This window comes from Semicossyphus pulcher, unplaced genomic scaffold (genome assembly GCF_022749685.1).
Source record: "Semicossyphus pulcher isolate SPU_LCO1_2020_fin unplaced genomic scaffold, fSemPul1.0.p SCAF_24, whole genome shotgun sequence".
Taxonomy (NCBI): Eukaryota; Metazoa; Chordata; class Actinopteri; order Labriformes; family Labridae; genus Semicossyphus; species Semicossyphus pulcher.
In genome coordinates, this window is record NW_027211698.1 from 5,482,340 (window position 1) to 5,503,887 (window position 21,548).

General features: G+C 41.3%; 1 protein-coding gene across 1 annotated transcript in view; it reads right to left on the reverse strand.

Moving 5' to 3' along the window:
- Window positions 1-21,548, reverse strand: part of dgkza (diacylglycerol kinase, zeta a) — a 76,830-nt gene that overhangs the window by 17,654 nt on the left and 37,628 nt on the right. The window contains exons 26-28 of the mRNA XM_069675646.1: window positions 17,538-17,604; window positions 13,586-13,626; window positions 9,619-9,755 (exon numbers count right to left, since the gene is read on the reverse strand). Coding sequence (XP_069531747.1) covers window positions 9,619-9,755; window positions 13,586-13,626; window positions 17,538-17,604 — 245 coding nt within the window. The remainder of the gene's footprint in view (window positions 1-9,618; window positions 9,756-13,585; window positions 13,627-17,537; window positions 17,605-21,548) is intronic.

A 21,548-nucleotide genomic window follows, 5' to 3' on the forward strand; every position in this document is an offset into this window, starting at 1 on the left:
TTTCCAGATACCCTTCAGGTACTGATGGTGCCAGTCAAGGTATTTTTGGCAGCTGTTTTTATGAAACCTTTAGCATCTTTTTCAAGATCTGTTTTGTCCTTTCTAACACCTGGTTAGGCCTGTTTCAAGGTACGCAAAAGAGTCCGTTTCAAGGTGTTCTTTAGCAGTGTTTTAAGGACCTGTTTTTCCCTTCAATTGTGTAGTACAGTCTGTTTAAAGGTACCCCTTGGATCCATTTAAAAGGTACGTTTAGCATCAGTTTCAGGGTCTGATTTGTTTCGTCTAATTTGTGGTAAGATGTGTTTAGGTACCCTTTAGAATCTGTTTTGTTGGACCCTTTAGTTTTAAGGTTCTCTTAAACGTCTTTTCAAGGCTACTTTTAGCACCTGTTTCAAGCTTTGTTTTGTCCTTTATAACACGTGGCTATACCTGTTTTGTGGTACAATGAAGCTGTCTGTTTTAGCAGTGTTTTAGTGTCTTTAGCATCTTTTTCAACATATGTTTTTCCCCTTCTAATCTGTGGTAAGGTCTGTTTACGGTATCCAGTAGAATCACATTAGTGGTACACTTTAGCGTCTGTTTTTTTCCTTTCTAAACACATGGTTTGGCCTTTTTTAAGGTACCCCTTTGAATCCATTTAAAAGGTTCTTTTAGCATCTGTTTCAAGGTTTGATTAGTTTTGTCTAATATGTGGTGAGGCCTGTTTAAGTACCATTTAGAATAAGTTTCATGGTGCCCTTTTTCCTATTTTTTCTTTCTCTCCTGGCCTGTTTTTAGCTTCCCTTTTGCATTCATTTCAAGCTACTGTTTAGTGTCTGTTTTTTCCCCTTAGAATGTGTGGGAAGGTCTATTTTAGGTACCCTTTAGAATCAGTTTCATGGTGCCCTTTAGCGCCTGTTTTCTTCCTTTCTAACATGGTTAAACCTGTTTTAAAGCACACTTAATCTCCATTAATAGATTCTACATAGTAGAATCTGAACTATGCTTGTAGTCCGAGTAATATTGACCAGTCAGTAGCTAGGCCTGTTTTTAGGCACCCATAGGAGTCAGTTTTGGGGTATTCTTTCGCATCTTTTTCAAGGTCTGCTTCCCCCCTTTTAATGTGTTGTAAGGTCTGTATTAGGAACCTTTACAATCAGTTTGGCGGTACCTTTTAGCGTCTGTTTTCTTCCTTTCTAACACTAACACACAGGTCCTTTTCAAGGTGTCTTTTAGTATCTGTTTTAAGGTCTGTTTAGGCTTGTCTAATACTAGGTAAGGTGTGTTTAAGCACCCTTTGGATTCAGTTTTGTAGTATCCCTTAACGTCGGTTTTCTCCCTTTCTAACGTCTGGTCCAAATTGGCTCATGAATACGTTGGTTGAGTCAGAATTAGAGTGCATTGTTTTCCTCGGTATTCCTGCTTGGTATGAGATCCAAATGTGACCAGCCATCCTTTAACCTCGTGTGGCAGAACGAGCGATTAGAGGGAAACTTTTAACAGTGTCTTCTGATCATCTGTCTGTGGTTTCAGTCTCCCTCCTACGTTTCTGTTTCTACACTGATCAGTGTCAGCGCGCTCTGTTTGCTTCACAGCCGTATCAAAGCTGTTTTGTTTCTCACTGCTGAGGAAAACAAACTTCATGCCGCTTCTGCCTCCCATTATCACTAAAAACTGTCACCAGCAGCCCCAGCGCTGTGTGACACGTCACTCTGAGAGCTGAGGGAACTTTCCGCTGACCGATGACGGCTGATGCAGAAGACACGGCTGGTCCTGAGGAGATTTCACACCGAGGCGCAAACGCGGCCACTGGAGGAGGGGGTGCTGAGGATGCTGCAGCTGTACCCGCCCTCAGGTGACTGAGTTATATTTGTGGCTTTACACCTCACCTTTCCTGTTCCCTGTCACCTGTGATATCCTTTGTTTTAGCGATAGCATGCAGCAGAAGTCTTCAAGTGTCAAGTTCTTTACGAAACTGCAAATTAAACTGACCGTAACCCCAGACTAACATCAGGTGCATCCAGCTGCCTTCAGGTGAATGTTTGTGTAGGTTTTGGAAACTTCTGTTTGTTGTAGAAAGTGTCTTTAAATATTGATTAATTGTAGGGTAATAAACCGTGGAGCGAGGGAGCAGCAGGTGCCCGACTTCTCGTTGCAACAGCGTCCTAACTGATATGGAAAAAGCATTTAAGCAAAGGCGGCATGAGATCAGCGTTAGAGGCTCTTAACTCTGGAAAAACACTTCAGACGTCTGACTTTGAGATCAGCGGGCAGCGCCTTGCACCTCGTCTTTCTTTAGCGCAATGTTTCTTTTAAGCACAAGAACCGTCTTCATCTGACCTTAAACACGTCGGTTTAATTGATTTAAGTAAACTAAGAAAGGAAGCTTTATTTACACTTCTGCGTGAAAGGTTTACGCAGCGTCATGCCACCATTGAATCTTTTAAATATGCATATTTTAGAGGTTAGACTGTGTGATAAAGATCAGACTGGAGACATAACCTCTCGAGTTAAAGTTCGTCATTATTATTATTATTTTAATTAATATGTAAAGCTTATTTTCTGCTCCCTGGCAGGCTCCTTAAAGCCAGCTTCCACCTTGTTTATTCATATTTAACTCTAACTTTAATTAGCTTGTGCTTTCAACACGAGCTTCAGTAATAAATTGGAACAGGGGTCAGAGAAAAATCAACTTTTAAAACGGGGTTCCTCTACGCCGCTGCCGGTGTTATGGTCTAAGGAGTGACCCCAATATCTGGGAACTTTCAAACAAATTCTTCCTCGCTTGTCGTAGTTTCAACACACATTAGACATGTTGCCTCAAACAGGATTCTTTACATTGGAATGAAAATGTTTTTGACAGTGCTGGGTTTAAAAAAGGCATTCAGGAAGTTAACAGGGTCGCACTTTAAACCGTAACACCTATCACTTAGGACAAAAGAAAACAAAGCAATTGAACTTGTTGTGGTGGGGATGCTAGCTCCTGTTCAGTTACCACAGTGTTACGGTATATGTTCAGCAGCTACCTTTGCAGCTTCAGTTGCTTCTGTACATCGTAGCTGATTTAGTATAAATCCATCAAGAACATAATCTGTATAAAAGAAGTGGACATAGCAACAATGACGTCACCAGAAGTGACCATATTTGGACGAGAGTAAGAGCTGGAGAGGAGCGAGGGGTTAGCAAATGCTAGGTGATCAACAAATGAAAGCACTAGCTTAGTTAGCAGGTTGACTCCATTTACAAAAACAGTCATTTCACCTCAGAGAACACGAATCGTTGTGACTTTATAAGGTTAGCTTTGCTCCAACACAACACGTTAACAAATTAACAGACTGGGGGGTAGATCAGCAACTCCTGTTTTCTACAAGGTAAAATTCCTGTTTTTGTCAATGGAGTCTGGTGGCTTTCAGGAGAGTGATGTAAAAGCTGTCATTGACCTTTTTTTTTTAACCAGAAACAGATGTTACATCGCTCTCTTCAAAGCCACCAGACTCCATTGACAAAAACACTAATTTTATATATTTGAAGACAGGAGTTGCAGGTCTACCTTTGCCTCGATCGGTGAGGTTTTTTATGTTTATGTGTAACACATAAAATCATATTGGCATCAAACTAACCATTTTAAACATCAAAGTCACACATTGACACAAATAAATTGAGGCAGCTTTAGACCAGCAACTCCTTTTTTCCTGCAAGGTAAAATTGCTGTTTTTGTGAATGGAGTCTGGTGTGTTTGCAGAGAGCGATGTAACGTCTGTTTGTGGTTAAAAAAAAATCATCTTCCTCTGTAACAAAAAGGTCTATCTCTGTAGGGATCCTTTCTGTAATGCTGTCACACACTTAGAATAACAATCTGAGCCTGTCAGTGGAAACAACAAGAACTTTAAGTGGACGCAATTTGATCCATCGAGGATTATGTTGCAGCCATTACAGCCTGTTTCACTGCTTACATGTGAATCAATCTACTTGAGCAATTCCACAACTTTTTGTCCCTATTAAGCATTCAGACTCCAAAATATAGAAAGAAATATGGCCCAAGTTTGTATTGAAGCTTTCAGTTAAAATACTAAATATACACTCTCCTCTAAAAGCAGGAAAATGAACAGGGGAGCGCCGTCTGCCACGTTCAGGAGACATTTCACATAATTAGTCAGATTCGAGTCGACTCTTCTTTCCTCACAAACATTCCCTGACCTGTGAAGCGAGCGCCTGCTGTTGTGTTAGCTTTGTGTCTGCGTGAACAGATTTTAACCTGCTGCTGAAGTGTAAACTGACGGCATGCGAAGCTATCAGCTCAGGAATCATTTAAAAAAAACAAAATGTTTGGCGTGTAGGTGTCTTTCAGCGTGTTTGTCAGAGAGACAGAGGGATGGAGAGAAGCAGAAGAGAGAGAGAGGTAATTATGGTGGGAGGAATAACGTTCACCTCTGGCCCTGCGTGGGCAAACTGCTACTCTGTTTATGTGTGAGTGTGTGTGAGTGTGTGTGTCTAAGTACGGCAGATTGGTGTGACTCTTGAGCGCTCTGACATGCTTTCCATCTCTCTCTCCATCCACTGTTTTTCTGTCTTTTTCTCCCGAACCCATCTCTCTCTCCCTCTCTCCGGGTCTCATCTCTCCTCCTCATCCTCCCACTCAGTGCACTCAGCATTGCAAATCAGCCCGCCAACACACACACGTGCACGCACACACACACACACACACACACACACACACATAGCCAAAGGGAAGTGTTGTTAGGATCAGCAGGTTGCGTTGCTCTGCCTATACTCACATTGTACCTGTTACTTTATTTATTCCCTCTCTCTGTTCTGTATGCTAATTTCTACATGTTCTCATTGTTATCCTCACAGCAACTTAAAGACGAGAAGAAATGTTAGCATCCTGGAAGTGAATATTGTTGTTTTTAAAGTACCAAAATATCCCATAATTAAACAGACAAAGTAATAAAGTTCCGCATTTGTTCAATCAGAGCTGTTAGCAGGGTCAAAGCTATCAGAGCAGCAGCGTCCACTTATGCTAACAATTAGCATTCATTACTGAAACGGTACAAACAGATTGAGAGGAGGAGCAGAGAAACGGTCACATTAACGTCGACACCGTGTTAATGTAACGACCTGAAAGCTTTCTGCTGTTGATGTTTTCGTTAATTAAAGTGATTATCTGCTATATTTATGTTTACATGCAAACAATTACACCGCTGAAAGACGTCAATCTGTGCGACAAAACCACCTATTAGCCTGTAAGCAGTTTCCCCGGGATGTCAGGATGTTTTTCATGATCATGATATTTAATTAAAAAAAATATTATATGTGATTAATAAGTTAGTGTGCTATTGATCTGCATAAAAACAACGTTAATCTAACTGATCGAGCATCTTTCAAAACCCTTCTTAAAATATTTTATCAGGCAGCATTTCCTCATTTACTTGATTTTCTCTCTTTATTTCCTATAAAGATTTTTTCTACTGTTTGCCTCCTTGTACTGCTCTCAGTTTTCTTTTAACACCTGGTGTTTTGTTTTATTTTGTTGCCTTTTTAAAGCACTATAAAAGAAGCAGCAGCTCTTTTAGAGCATAACTGACCTGACCTGTCAATGGAGGTTGCTGCAACATTGCTGTGATTGATTAGGTTCAGACGTCGACAAACTTGCCAGGAGCATCACTGTTTGTTATTGACAGCTGATCGGCCTATCCTGTTATTTTGTATTGGGAGGGGGCTGGACATCTGTGTATTTGATTGAACTGAAGTGGGAAGAGGCTTTCAAGGTACATTTATTGTTGTCGGATTTCTTGTCAGTGAACCTCTTGGCGAGCTACTAAATTCCTCGCTGCGAGCTACCTGTTGGAGTCCCCTACTGTAGCGCATCAGAAAGCAGTTTGCTCACCTGAGAACCTGAGAAAACTGAGACTTCTGCAGCCGTCTCCAAGAGTCCTGTGTGGAAGGTCAAGCGCAAACTTTGAAAGGTAAAATAAGCAGATCATAAGTGTATTATGTAGGGAAGGTGCACAGTTCATTACACCCTGTGTTTTAAAGGAGTTTTGCGGGACAGACTTTGGGGAAATCTTCAAATAATAATCGGATAGTTCCCAGTGAATATCGAATAGTATTTTTGCTTGAAATGCCCATCAAGTCAAAAGGGACAACACCTCATCAAATTTAAAGGTAATTACCTCTCTTTTTTAAGACCTAATAGTGTTTGTAGTTTGACATGGCACAAAAACTTAACAACTTTCAGCAACAGCAACCAGCTACGATTTGCTTTTCAGGAAGAACTCGTTCAAGGATTGATTCCAAATAGCCAGGAGAAAGAAAGACAGAAGCTCTGGAGGTCTCAGCTACGGAAGAGGATGAGGGTCAAATGTGAAAATTCTGACTTTATTCGCCAAGTGAAGCTAAAAACTTTTAAATATAGTAAAACCTTAGACTCAGAACAAGTGTTATGTGCACCACACAGTCTGATCTATCTTCTCAATCGTGGCCAAAAAACTATTGAAAGCACATCAGTGGGATACACAACATGTTCCTTTATTGTCACGCTCCAAATACTCACTAGAACACCACCATGGATTCTTCCCCCTCTAAAAATAGTCCCTAAAAAGGACTTATTTCCCTCTAGCTGTGTAAATGTGTGCAGGTGAGGCTTTTGCAACATTTAGATTAACATGACTGTGGGCTTAAGCTCGTTGCTAGGAGCCGGAGACAGGTTAGGGAAATCATAAAGTATAGAAATATGAACAATAATGAATAACAACGGACTTATCATAAAATTCAGTTAACAGAGAAAAAATAATGTGTGAGTGTGTTTCCTCTCTGTTCGATCTCCTCGCTCCGCCTGCAGAGAACGAGCGAGCGTTTAAAGAGCATTAACAGACGGCCGCACGAACAGGTTCCTGTAGGTGAGAATTTAATCTGTGTGTCTGCGTGTGTGTAAATGTGGTTAAAAGGATTTCATACGGAGGCAGGGCAAGCAGAGAAACACTGTTATCCACAGACACACACACCGAGAACACACACACACACACAACCGTGGCTAATGTCATAGTAACACTTTGCTGTTTCTCAGAGGGGAAAGAAACGCAGATAGGAAATATTATTCATGTATTTTCACACACACGCGCGCACACACTTCAGAGCTGTGCAGCTCTACTTCATGCAGGCTTTGCCCTCTAACAGGCTCTATACGCCGACAACTCAAACTGTGAAGCAGCGCTCGGAAATTTGCATGTGCAGGCGCCCTTCCTACAGCAGCAGCCACATATACTGTACATTATACTGTATATACCCTTTATGTATAGGTGTCTAATGCAACCTGATACACTTGACATTAAGCTCACCTATGTGTCCCTCTGTTAGACTTCAATGTGCCCTCGCAGTCTCGAGAGGATAAGCGGTAACATTTAATGGGAATATAAAGGTTAAAGACTGACATTGACAGGTCCTGTTAACTCTGCTCTTTGACTCTGGTCTGAATGTTAAAACACTTAAAGCACTTCGCTTCAAAAGACCTATTTTCTCTTATTAAGCCCTGAGAGAAGTGTCTGTACGGCAGCTTCAAAGTAAAACCTGTCCAATATAATGAATGGTTTGATAACAACCTCTAAAGGTGAGTTTTAGACGGAAAATATCTTTTTACAGGAGTTTGACTGACATGTTTTTCCTGATAATTTATGAGCCTGGTAGATTGAAATAAAAATACTAATTAAAAGAATAATTTACAGGCTTTACTTTCACGATAGAAATTACAGTAAATGTAGTAAAAAGTCCATAATTATTTGTTTGATCTTGTCTCACTTGGTCTCTGCTTTAAACGGCTCTGTTTCCATTCATCCATCAATCTATCCATTATCCTCGTCCTATCCGGGGCAAGGTCGCGGTAGCAGCAGGCTCACCAATGACCCAGACGTCCCTCTCCCCAGCAACGTTTTCCAGCTCCTCCTGGGGGATCCCGAGGCGTTCCCATGCCAGACGGGATATATAATCCCTCCAGTGAGCTCTGGGTCTGCCCCGGGGTCTCCTCCCATTTGGACATGCCTGGAAAATCTCCACAGGGAGGCGCCCAGGAGGCATCCTAATCAGAAGCCCGCACCACCTCAACTGGCTGCTTTCGATGCGAAGGAGAAGCGGCTCTACACCGAGCTCCCCCCGAATCTCCAAGCTCCTTACCCTGTCTCTAAGGCTGAGCCCAGACACCCGCCGAAGGAAACTCATTTTGGCCGCTTGTATTCGCGATCTCATTCTTTCGGTCACTACCCAAAGCTCGTGACCACAGGTGAGGGTTGGAACGTAGATCGACTGGCGAATCGAAAGCTTTGCCCTCTTCAGCATGACGGTCCGGTACAACACCCGCATTACTGCTGATGCTGCACCGATGCACCTGTCAATCTCACGATCCATTTTACCCTCACTCGTGAACAAGACCCCGAGATACATGAACTCCTCCACTTGAGGCAGAGACTCACTCCCCACCCGGAGGGAGCAATCCACCATGGCCTCAGACTTGGAGGTGCCGACTCACATCCCAACCACGTCACACTCTGCTGCAAACCGCCCCAATGCCTGCTGAAGCATTTAAACATGCACATGTAAACAAAGCACGTACTAACGTTGCTGTGTATAATATCAGGCTGGAGACGTACGCACATGATGGGTTTATATTGTGATATTCAGATGTTTCTTAACTGGACATAAAAGCGAAAGCAGGTTGTCATTAGCATCCTGACAGAAGCTTCCAGCTCCCTGGTAATCTCCCTCCAGCCAGCTGCAGCTTTATTTAGCTTGTTGTAATTAAATGAGGAGGTATCGAACAGATAAGTCCTCATTTTAAATTCTATGAATCAGGGCTTTTCGACGCGAGTGGCGGTAAAAATAGAAACGGGACGTTCAACAGAAGTTCAGCTCAAAACAGCAGGGAGGGCGATCCAATGGGAAACAATGCATCACACTGGCTCGTGCTGCATTCAGTAACAATACGGTATTATGTGTTTTATTTTTAACTACTTCTATTTCGTGCATTTTCCTGCTTGTATCACGCTACACAACTTTAAAGCAGCAGAGGTGCAATGATTAAAATTGATGACATTATAAGTTGCCAATGAATACCTACAGGTGAGTCAAAGTCTGCACTCTCATGTGTGGAAGGTATCTGTGCTCTGATCAGCCAACTCTGACCCTGGACATCTAGGGAACAGCTGGAGGTGTGCATGAACACACAGCACAGTCCACCCCGACTCTAACTAGAAAACATGTTTGCACGATTTCTTGAAGACTGCTGCAAAACTGGACAAAATCTATCGTATTTTTCTGCTCGATTGTGACTCAGGTTTGTGCTTTCACAGCAGTGTGAAGTGTCTTGCCACGAGAGTCTTGTGGAGAGGCCTCAAAAGTCGCCCTTGTCATCCTGAAAATGTGTTCCTGTGCAGCCATTCACACCAACATCCCACCTCTCCTGGCTCGGACTCTGCGTCCACACACACCTCCGTACAGGAGTAGCAGCCTTTGCTCCACAAAAAGCCAGAATTAAATACATGCTTCTCTTTCTCCTCATCCTCATATTTGCTGGTTTCAACTCCACCTAAACCTTTAAATGAAACCAGTGTGTTCTGTGGCTTGAAAACAAGGAGATTGTGTTTGACCTACCTGCTGTTTCCCAGGCTGGAGGCGGGGTTCACCAGGTCAGGCATGGCTGAGGTTCCCACCGTCATCATGACGACCAGCTCCGGGTCCAGGATGTAGATCTCCTCCTGGGAGATTTCTGATACGTAGTTGAGATGTTCCTGATCGAACAAAGAAACACAGGATGGATTCAGACAAACAGGAAGTGCGGAGAGGTTTATGAAGACCCTGCTGTGAGGTGAAGCTTCATGAAATATTATAGAAGACAATAATACACATTTTTTGCATGTCATGTCTTTAGAAAACATCATTAATCAGCCACACGGACATCTTGTTATAACTTAGCAGAACTGTAACTTTGGTTGCATTTTAGAGCATGGATGTTGTTTTCATTGATTGCAATATGAATAACATCCTGTATCTTTAAGATGTGATAGCTTTTCTGGAAAAGTAATATTTCTGGCAAATAAGCAGCCGCTTGATTTGTAGCACTGCCCAGCCTGTGAAGCAGACCGACCTGTTGGTTGATGTTTTAATTGCTCACAGATGTTTCTAGCGCCTCTATCTCCATCTGTTCTGATTCATGTCAGGCCAAACATAAATGTGCAACTAATATAAAGCAGGTCCAAGCACAGTTGGGGTATTTTCTAACAAGGCCTCCAACCCCGATAGGTTGTTTGTTGCTTAAAGGGATAGTTTGGGTTGTTTGAAGTGGGGTTATATGAGGTCAGCACGGCTCCAGTACAGCAGCTATATGCGGCTGCAGATAGGGTCAATTCCACACGTAATTTATCCACTTATAAGGACGTCTCACCTAAAAGTCAATAGTGGTATCGATTGTACGCTTTATTTGAACAATTCACCGCTTTTCACTTTTTGGTAAGAAAGCCTCTTTATGTGGCACTACTTTGTGTGGACCGCAACACATATGTGTTACTACGCCTGCGGCGTACAATGTCGGATCAGCTGTTTGTGTCAGCGGTTTGAAGAGACAACAAACTGAAGAAAATATAATATTATGGAAACGACAAAGTGCTGTTGGTGCCGTTGTTTTCCTTTATGTGTGAAGTGTTTTATGTCGTACGTCAGCTGTTTGTGAAATCAAACTTCACTTTTCTGAAGATATCACCGCTGGTGCTTGCTTGTCCTTTTTCCGGACTGTTCCAACAAAGAGTGTCCTGATTACCTTTTAGATTACACCGAGTTCTACTGAGTGATCATGGTGTTAGATAGCGGCGGCTGCTCTGTACCAGGTGCAACAATGAGACAGTTGTATGCCTGCACCGATCATTTTTCTGAAGAGGATTATACAAAACCAAAGCCGACAACTGAAACCACTATTGATTTTTAGGTGGGACGTCCTTATAAGAGGATAAATTACATGTGGAATTGACCCTATCTGCAACCCCAGTTCAAACAAACCGAACTATCCCTTTAAATAAACCACAGGAGCATTCCCTTAATAATAGCCCCTACTGAATACAGGCAACATGTCCTCATACAGCAAATGTTCATACTGGGAAAAAGGGTTATTGACGATGTTAAATTGTCACAATTTGGTTGGTTTCAAGACTAAACTGGACAAAATATACAATATTTTTCTGCTCGATTGTGACTCAGATTTGTGCTTTCACAGCAGTGTGAAGTGTCTTGCTACGAGAGTCTTGTGGAGAGGCCTCAAAAGTCGCCCTTGGCATCCTGAAAATCTGTTCCTGTGCAGCCATTCACACCAACATCCCACCTCTCCTGGCTCGGACTCTGCGTCCACACACACCTCCGTACAGGAGAGCAGCGATTTGGTTGGTTCCAGGACACAAAAATACTTAATAAATTTGAGAACAAATATTTTGTTTGGGTTAAAATAAGGACTAGTGATTTCAAGCAAAAATACTATTCTATATTCACTCACTTTCCGTGCAAAAAGGAGGCACTGGCTTGAATCATTGTGTATTGTGTTTGACCAGAAGCCGTATGAATAGGATGCTAGTACTAGCTACCTAGCTTAGCATCCCAGAGTTAATAAGTGTCTCTCTAGTCAGAGACATGATCCACAGAGTTTCTGTTTCTGAGCAAAGCTCCCACAGTCACACTGAAACCTCAGCGCTGTGTATCTGTGGATGGAAGTGGCAGAGGAACACATCTCATCCTCTGACAGTTGAACACTAAACTGCGACTCCAAACCAGGAGCGAGCTGAATATTAACAAGGCTCAGGACTCAATAGTAGGAGCTTCTGTACCTGTGGTGTAAGAACCACATGTCAGAGTAATATGCCAAATACGCCTTCACAAACCCGGCTTTGGAATAATTAAGCAGCTGCAAGAAACCCAAATCATTTCAGGCTCATGAAGCAGCCGACATCTGCTCCCACGGCTGCAGCATTTACATAAACCTGAGAAGTGACCAGGTGAGAAGCAGCCACAGGAAAGACTCCGAGATGAATTTACAGGAAAACCAAGGACGGAAAAAGTTCCTTTTATCCGACTCACTTTAAAAGAGTCATGAAGCTTTCTGAGCAGCAGGTGATATGTGGTCAGGCTACATACACTCTGCCCTTTCCTCTCTGACAGCAGGTTGCGTTGGCTGTCTGTGAGGGAGCCTGCAGGCAACACTCAGGGTGAAAACAGTCACTCAAAAACTCCTCTGCAATTTGGTGGAAAAAGGTGGTTTGTATGCAGACAAAGTTGGCAGATAATTCCCACAAAAGAGGCAATAAAGATGAAAATAAAATATACTTAACTATGATAATAGTTGTTTTTTAATACGATAATTTTATCCTAAAGGTCTGTCAAGGAAATAAATAATACTTGCAGCATTAGAGCATCGCCATAACCTTAAATTTGGGCACTATATATTTTCTTGGAGATAATTTATAGACACTAGATTTTCAGTGCCTGACGTTACATTGCTTGCTGCAAACACACCAGACTCCATTGAAAAAAACAGTATTTTTACCTTGCAGATCACAGGAGTTGCTGGTCTACACCAGCCTTAAACAGTTACTTTTTGTGTTAATGTCTTTTACACAAATTAAACAATTAAATATGTCTGATCTGAACAAGACCAACAAAATCCAACAATAACACAAAAACTAACAGGCAGCAGTAGACCAGCAACTCCTGTGTTCTGCAGAGTAAAATTACTGTTTTTATTAATGGAGTCTGGTGGCTTTAAAGAGAGCGATGTAAGAGCCTTTTCTGGTAAAAAAAAGAAACAACAAAAAAAACATCTTCCTCTTTGACACAAATGTCTATCTCTGTAGGGAAACAGACGTTACATAGTTCTCTTCAAAGACACCAGACTCCATTGACAAAAACTGGAATTTTACAAGGGAGTTGCTGGTCGACTGCTGCCTCAATACATCACTTTGTTTGTGTTATTGTGTTGTTTTGAATTTGAGCTACACTTTTTTAATACACAAAAGTCACACGATAACACAAACAAACTAACCAATAGAGGAAGAAGAAGATCAGCAACTCCTGTGTTCTGCGAAGTAAAATTACTGTTTTTCTCAATAGAGTCTGGTGTGTTTGAAGAGAGCGATGTAATGACTGTTTCTGGTCAATAAAATCATCCTCCTCTGTAACAAAAAGGTCTATCTCTGTAGGGATCCTTTCTGTAATGTTGTCACACACTTAGAATAACAATCTGAGCCTGTCAGTGGAAACAACAAGAACCTTTAGTAGACGCATCCATCAAGGATTATGTTGCAGCTATTACAGCCTGTTTCCCTGCTGCAGAATGAAGCAATCTAGTCAACAAAATAGGGGAACCAAAACTAGATCACACGAACCCTAACTGGAATAAGAATGATCAGTGGGTGTACAGTAGATGTACAGTAGGCGCTCTTGTTTTTGTGTAGAGCTGTCTCACAGGTGTTGTGTTGGAAAGCATTCATGACAGCTGACCTCAGCGGGTCACATACTGAATATATTTAGAGATAGTGCTGACATGATACATAAATAACCTCCGGTGAAGTGGAGTCAGACTCACCTGTGCTCGGTCTATCCTGTAGAAACGGTCTGCTGTCGTTGCTGAAAGAGACGAACAGAAACCGTGTTAAACACTGAAATGTTATCACTCTGCTTTCTAAATCCAGCAGCGACTAAAAGTTCTTTCATCATTGTTGACTCGTACATGGGTCGGCTCTCCACAGCTGCAGCAATTATACTGGGAGCTACTGTCTATGTGACAACCTGCAGAGTAACAAGACAGTATCATCTGGCTGTCTGTCTCTTTAACCAGGAAATAATGGGATTCTCAGCAGAACTAGAAAACTTTACACCTTATTCTCTTTTTCGGGAGCTAAAAAAAGGCAGTAATGAGTTTCCTGAGGACTGAATTAGTGAGCAGTTTGGTTGTATCGTGGGTTTCCAGCTGAGTTTTAGCTTCCTGTTTCTATTGGTAGCTTTTTGTAAGAGGGAAGTTTAATAAAGATGTCCTAGTTTGTTCCATTATTTGGCCGCATCCCTAGGAGCTCATGTTCATCTGATTTGCCAGTCCAAAAATTAAATTGTAAATCCACCAAGTGACAATGTCTCACTCTTGATTTGAAACAGCAAAGATTCCTACTGATATCTCCATGCACAATTGGTTATTTGTTTACTAGAGCACATTTTTCCCCTCTGTGCCTTTGGAGGACGCTATCCGCTTCTCCAATGGGCCCTGAAAAGCCTCCGCAAGACTTCGGCGGAGGCCAGGGAGCTCGCTAAACTACACTTCCTCAATCTAGGACGCCCGCCTCTGATGTCATGTCTCGTTCAAAATCGTCAGGTTTGACATGTAGACTGCAGACCTGAAGATTTTTAAGACGAGCCACCGGTATATTCTTGCTGGGCCGTTCCTTTCAGAGGGTGGGGCGCAATGCACGCTGGGTGTTGTAGGAATGTAGAACGCGCGAAACCCAAGCTGTTTGTACAACTTTCTCCACAGCTACGGCGCCAATTTCAAATATCATTGCTCTGTCGATTACAGAGAACACCAGCTTTGACTGACGGTAGCTTTTGACAGGGGAGAACTGCTCCTTTAAGCATGAAAAATAATCTGCAAAGAGTGCATGAAACCTGCGTCTGTGCTGCACGGCAACAAAACAAACTCTGATTTGATTTAATTTATTTAAAAGGGACCATGTACAGTTCAACTGGTTGAAGCAGCTGGAAAAAAACAGCACAAAGTGCAGCATGATGAGTGTATGAAGGTCAACAGGAAGAACGAGCTACTCCCCGTCCTTGTCCATAACAGAGACGCTGCACGCACCTCCCAAAGACACACTGAAATTACCCATGATGCACCCAAATTCAGGTAAAGACCCTGATTTTAAGTCTTAGTTTGATGCTAAATTTATACACAAGCACGAATGACCTTATTGATGATGCAAGCAGCTGCACTTTACTCCTCGTAATAGCGAGACTCTGGTCCTCTAGAGAGGTCAAACTGCAGGTTTGTGCACAAAGTTGATCAGAAGCTACAACAATAGGAGATAAAGACCCCAAAACCAGGACAACTCTCTAGAATGGATACCATTCAGAAACACAGGTAAAGCCTGAATTCTCATTATGCACTTGTGCTTTTGACAGCAGCCTAAAATAGGCCTTTTCAAGTGTGTCATGAGAATACTCAATCTGTGGGAAAGTGCAGTGTGCAGCTGTATTATGTAGAGACATCTAAATGTTAGATCAGGACTGGAACTGGGGATCAGCTTTGTTAAACAGCTAGAAACTTAATATTAATATTTTCACCAGGAGTTTATGGTCACTTTAAAGTTTGTAGTGAGTAAAGTTTCCCTTAAATTAAAACATAAAAACACACCACACACTCCTATTTCTTCCCTTTTCCCAGCTCGCTTTCTTTGTCTCCACTTTTCTGCTTAATTCCTCCAGGACTCCACACAAGCAGAGGTGTGTGTGTGTGTGTGCGTGCGTGTTGAATGCATGCATAACATTATGTAAGACGCAAGCTTTTCCTCTGTGATATTTTTGGTAAGCTGCTGCTGCTGTATGAAATTAATATTCATGACTTTCACCAACAAACACAATGCAATGGAAGTAGGCTTCCGGAGCAGCAGCACGCTCACCTGTTTTCATGTTACAGGTTTGTTTCTGCATGTTTTTCTGCTACTTTAATCCTGCAGACGAAGCTTTGCAGCGGCTACATGAACAATCTGACAGGTTTATAACAAAGCCCCGAGCATTAAATCATAGCAACAATGAATGTTTCTGAGGCGACAGGATTGAAAAAGTAGAAACTGGACCAGCAGACGGACTAATCGTCCAGCTGCTGTCAGATATCTAATGTATTCAAAAATCGATGTTTCATTGATTGTTTCACCTTCCTGTTGTATTTATATTCCACAAACTCCCCTCAAATCTGTCCTGGCCTTGCCACACCCATCGGATCTTTGTTTAATTAAAATCAAAAATCAATATCGCATGACGAAAAAACTGTCAGTCAATGTTCAGCATCAGGCAATGCAACTTAAAGATTCTGACAGCAAGGACAGCATGTGATGGGGGGATATGTTTTGGATGTAAAAACAGGTAAAAGACGCCAATAGAGGCTATAAAGCGACGGCAGCCATACACACTTTTTGCAGAGAAACATTATAAATACACATTATATAAAGTTAAAGTAAAAAGGAGAGGAACAGGCGGTATCTACCTGCAAAAAGGCAGAGTATACTTGTGGGTTTTTAGCATTATTACAGTAAATTTCACAAGAAAAAGACGACAGATTAAATCAGAATAAGTTAAATAAATAACCGCTCTTTATCTTTTAAAAAGGATAGAGCACATTAATAGTAAGAGCAAATTTGTAATTATAATGTTGTACCTTCACATGTTGAATTTGCACTTTGCAATAAAAGTTTAGGGACACTAAAATTTAGAAAATATCTTTGGTAGTGCTCACTCAGTCGTGTCTTAAAACACAACAGCTTTACGTCTAAAAAAAGTGTGGGTGTTTTTACTGCAGTACATGATGGGAGAATATTAAAAAACAGGTACTAGAAAGTATGATTTTGATGATAAGCTGTTTGAAATTGATTAAAAAAAGTATTTAGTATTGGAATAAAAACCACATATAATACAGTGTGAATACACCATTCTGCATTCGTGTTTTCACGGTTTTGCAGTGAAGAGCCAGGAAGCTATGAAAGGTTTGTTTACTAACTTTAACCAATTCATTTCAGTTCCTGTAACTCTAGCACATCCTAATTATTTTGTTTCAATGTTGTGTGACACATCCATTTCGAAAATCGAAGACAAAATTAGTTGCCAATGAATTTAATTGCTGATAATTAGTTGGTTATGTCATTGCGTGTCTTTCATGCTGTGCGCAGACATAACATAGTTTTCCAGAGCTGAGTTGCTGAGCGGTGAGCCATCTCACATCCTTACAATCTCTGCTGAGAGTTGCTCATGCAAAACAGCGACCGGGAAGCGATAGGTAAACAAACATAGCAAAATGTTGGCGGCCATTGCGTCCAAAAATGTATAAAGTCTGGGAGCATTTCAGCCTGAACGCTGCAAAGAAAAGGATCGCCTGCAGGATCTGTAAAGCGGACCTTGTTTATCACGGAAGCACGTGGATGATAACGTTAGCTATCTATAGAGGGAAATGTATTGGCTTTTAACATTAATATAAGACTGTAGTGCTATCAAAATAGTCGTAAGTTGCAGCCCTAAATATGATTATATCTTTGCAGTAAGTAAAATGATGCTACTTTTATCCCTACTTTGGGGTCCTCACGTGTTGCAAAGGAGTTTATCAACTCTACATGTATTACTCATACTCTAAAATGTTGGGTTTTTGGTGGGGTTTTTTGCATGGAAAAATGTGGGAAAATGTTTATGGTACAAGTGGGAAGAAGAGCAATCTGTTGATAAAACACGGGAAGGTGAAAACTGATTAAGAAAAGGGTAAAGTATTAAGAGGGTGATGTACTTACAGTCGAGGAAACACCACTTTGGAGATAACCTCTGCGAGGACAGACTCTTTGGTTTGGCTGCTTCCTCCTGAAACACAAACAGACAGAAGAGGTCGATCACAGAGCTGCAGATAACGTCTAGCAGGAGATCGGCTGAGCTGGGGATTGAGAGAAAGAAGGAACAACAGGCTGGGTGGATGAAAGAGGAGAGAGTAGAGACAGATTGCAGGCCAGGCAACAGGTCTGAGGATTACAACGTCCACAGTGAGACAGAAATATGAGACAGTATATAAAATGAACATCAGGGTTTGTTTTGTCTCTAAATATTCCTGCATATGTTTTCAAAATGTTGTTTAAGATTTGCATACGTCCTTCTGCAATCACCAAAACTTGTCCCCTCAGCACTTCCTTTCCCCTACAAACACAGATGACAGTCTTCAGTGATGGAATTTAGCAACTTTTTTAGACCCTCCTCGCAGCTATATTTCTAAAAAGCAACTCTAAGCAAAGTTGCTTATTCAGACCATCTGGGAAAAAGCCAGAAATATATGCAAATACAGTTAATTGTAAATCCTTCTCGTGCATGCTGCTCAGAGGAATCACACATCAGATGCTTATTTTGCTTGTTTCTCCTGCAAGATCTGGCAACAAAGATTCAGACAGATGGTGACATGTTTGACCCACATCTCTGGGTTTTCAATAAGAAGGTATTCTACCAATCCACTTCGTAGTATCTGAAAACTTCTGTGTCCTGCAGGAAGTTGTCCTCACCTTCATATCCTTGAATATCCCTGGATATGAAGGTGCAGACAGCTTCCTCCTGTCGATTCTCTTCCCGCCTCATTACTTCATCTTTTTGCTTTCTCTCTGCCTCTTCTCATCCGTCCTCCAATTAGCTCAGAAAGCAGCAGCGAGACTTTTAACAAGATCAAATAACTAGATGCCATATAACTGAGGTTTTCGCCTCCCTGCTGCAGCTCCCGGTCAACTGAAGTTTAAAATCTCGTTGTTTGTTTACGCTGGACTAAAGGGTCTCTGTCTGTGAACCCCTGCCCCCGTACTGCACCGTCAGACTCCTCTGATCCTGCACACACTCCTGTCTGTCCGCGGACCAACGACTAAATGTCAAGCTGTCGCAGAGGTTTGTCAGAAGACGCCTGAAAAACTGAAATTATCGTCCTCCATCAATTTCTTTTTCTGACTCGTTTGATGATCTGAAGTTTAAAAACAGACTTTCACTTCCTCAATGTTTACTGAGTTTTAATAGTCTCTGCATTTACACTAAATGTATTTTTTTCCCATTTTACTTTTTTTTATTTAATTTTTTTCCATATAATTCATAGGTGCGTATTGTTTGTCACTCTTTATAAATCTTAATTTGTTTATTTAATATGTTTGTTTGTTTTTTGTTTTAATGTTGTTAGCAGATATTAGTGTTTACAATTCATGTGGGAACAACTATGCCTCCTCCTGTGTTAATTACTGTATATAAGTAGCAGCAGCAGGTAAATGAGGGGGGGGGGGTGGATTACTTCTAGGTCATGCTAATGTGTTTTGACAAAATAAATTACAGCTAATATTACTACAGAAGAAATTAGACAGTAATTACCACGCATATATAATTGAAATGCGCATTACTTCATGTACAACGCCAGTACAATTAATTCCAAATATTCCTACTGAACAAAACAGCTGCTAATAAAAAGTTCAATTTCCATTCAATCACAAACCAAACTTAGTCACCATAAAAACAACTGTAGATTTACAAAATACTTCAGCTGTGTGCAAAAACAGCTGTAGTTAATTAGTTAATTACTTTACAGTACGGCAGATTCGTCCTTTATTTCCATCTTAACAGCAACACACAACTCCGGCTAGCTACTCGTTAGCGTTAGCCCGAGGAACACAATACTTAACAGAAGCACCATACTTTCTGCTCAAACCGCTACCTTACAGTATCAATACAGCACGGTCAGGCAGCCCTCTTCTTCATCCTCCTCCTCCTCCTCATTATGCGCCATGTTTAGCACAAGCACGTCCTCCACCACGTTAGCAATTAGCATCCTCATTTCCGGTATTAGCAGTCTGTAATCGTCGCCACCTTTCCTCGTTACTTATCGGTAACAAAAGTAACGCGGTCCATAATAAATTGTTTAGCACGGACTTTTTGTATTTCACTAAATCAATACAACACTTGTTGCAACTTCTAGCCAAAAAACTACAAGAGTAATGTATGTTTAAGCTGTCCCACTAATGCTATCTGACGCGTAAGGTACAAACTAATCAAATCTAACGGTTCAACGGTTAGCACTCGCGTCACAGTCACAGTCACGTCATTACGTAAAATAAATTATATTTCGAAATAATAATAAATATACTTCGGATACATGTCTCTATATGTATTTATTCAATTTTTAATGCATAAAAATTCATCACAAAATTACCTGGGGGAGGGTGTTTTTAGGGGAGTTTCAGCCTTTTTCTGGGGGGATTAGGACCCTGCGTCACTGAAACGTCATTACGTAAATAAAAACGTTTATATAGTTAGCGTCTTATAAATAGAAATATAAGCTAGAATGACGTTTGTACATGTATTTATTACATTTTTTACTACCTCTATTTTCATAGAGGATTGTTGGTGGGGGGGTTCTCAGACACTGCTAGCCCCCCACTCCTGCCTCTGTAGCTTATAAGGGGAGTTAATAAACTAATTCTGCTCATAGTAATTAGCTGTCCTGTTAACCACTGTGTTTAATTATTATCATTTACATTTGAACTTTAAATTCTACAGGTTTAGAATTAAAGGTTTCAATGTTTTGTAAATTAAAGGCATTTTAATTGGTTGTTTTTTTCTGCAGGACTGCTGCATTTTAAATTTTTATTGAGAAGAAAATATGCTCTAAATTGTTTTTTTTTATTGTTTTTATAAGTGTGCTTTTGTCTTTTGGCTCTATTATTTATATTTTCTTGCAGATTTTTTTTTTTTTAATCATTTGAATTTGTGCTCGTAGGTTTGAAATGTGCTATATAAATACACTTGCCATCTACAAATGTTACAAAAGGTTTTGTGTATATTTAGCAACCCAAAAGCAAAGTGAAATTGCCTGTGTATCTACTCAAACCTGGCTTATAAAGCTGATTCGGATGCCCTCCACAGCACAGCTCTAAGGGAAGTGACCGGCTGCAGAGGTCTGGATGGAAACCTGCAGACTCTGTGCCCTCTTGTCAAACAGCTTCCATCAGTGGCCTCACGCTGTTTAAAAGGTTTTCCGCAGAAACTGGAGTAACATCTTGGCAGAAAAGATTTTTATCATAAAACTGGTCACATTTACAGGAAGTTGATGCCGTTTTTGCAGCTTCAATGCAAGCTATTTCTGCAGTGACTGAATGTAAAAAGTCTCCTTTCAATACACGTGACAGGAGGGAAAACAAGCCAAAGAAAGTGAAGTCATTTCCCCCTCAAAGTGCGAACCTTTCATGCAGCGTGTGACAGAGACACCGGCTGAAGTAAACACCTCTCCTGCTCTCCGTCTCTGCGTTTGTCTCTACTTATCTCATCCTCCTGTCGAGCTCAGCGGCAGTCTCGGGCTGAGTGAAACGCCCGCAGGCTTTTTACAGCAAACCTACAAACGCGGAATCAAAAGCTGAACTCGTCTGACTCTTCTCTTCCTCACCTTCTTTCTTCTCCTGCCTCTCTTCCATTCACTCCTCTGCTCCTTTACACATAAAGTTCCTTCTCTGCTTTGGTCAGATTTCAGAAGCTTTCGAGGCTCGTCTCTGATTCATTCTGCGCCTGCAGTTATGTGCGTTATTTATCAAACAGCCTGGAAGTGCAGTTTACCTGTCGCTGCAGGTATCAGCAGTGAAATGCATCCTGGTGTTCTCAAATTTTCCCCGACACAAGAAGAAATAAGAAAGCTATAACTCAGGAAAGGAAACTAGAGCGTGCTGAATATATGGCCTGTAATCAACCCGTTCTGTTGGTGCACAAAAGAGACGGTGATAAATCAAGACACGTCTGCCTGGGTCCTT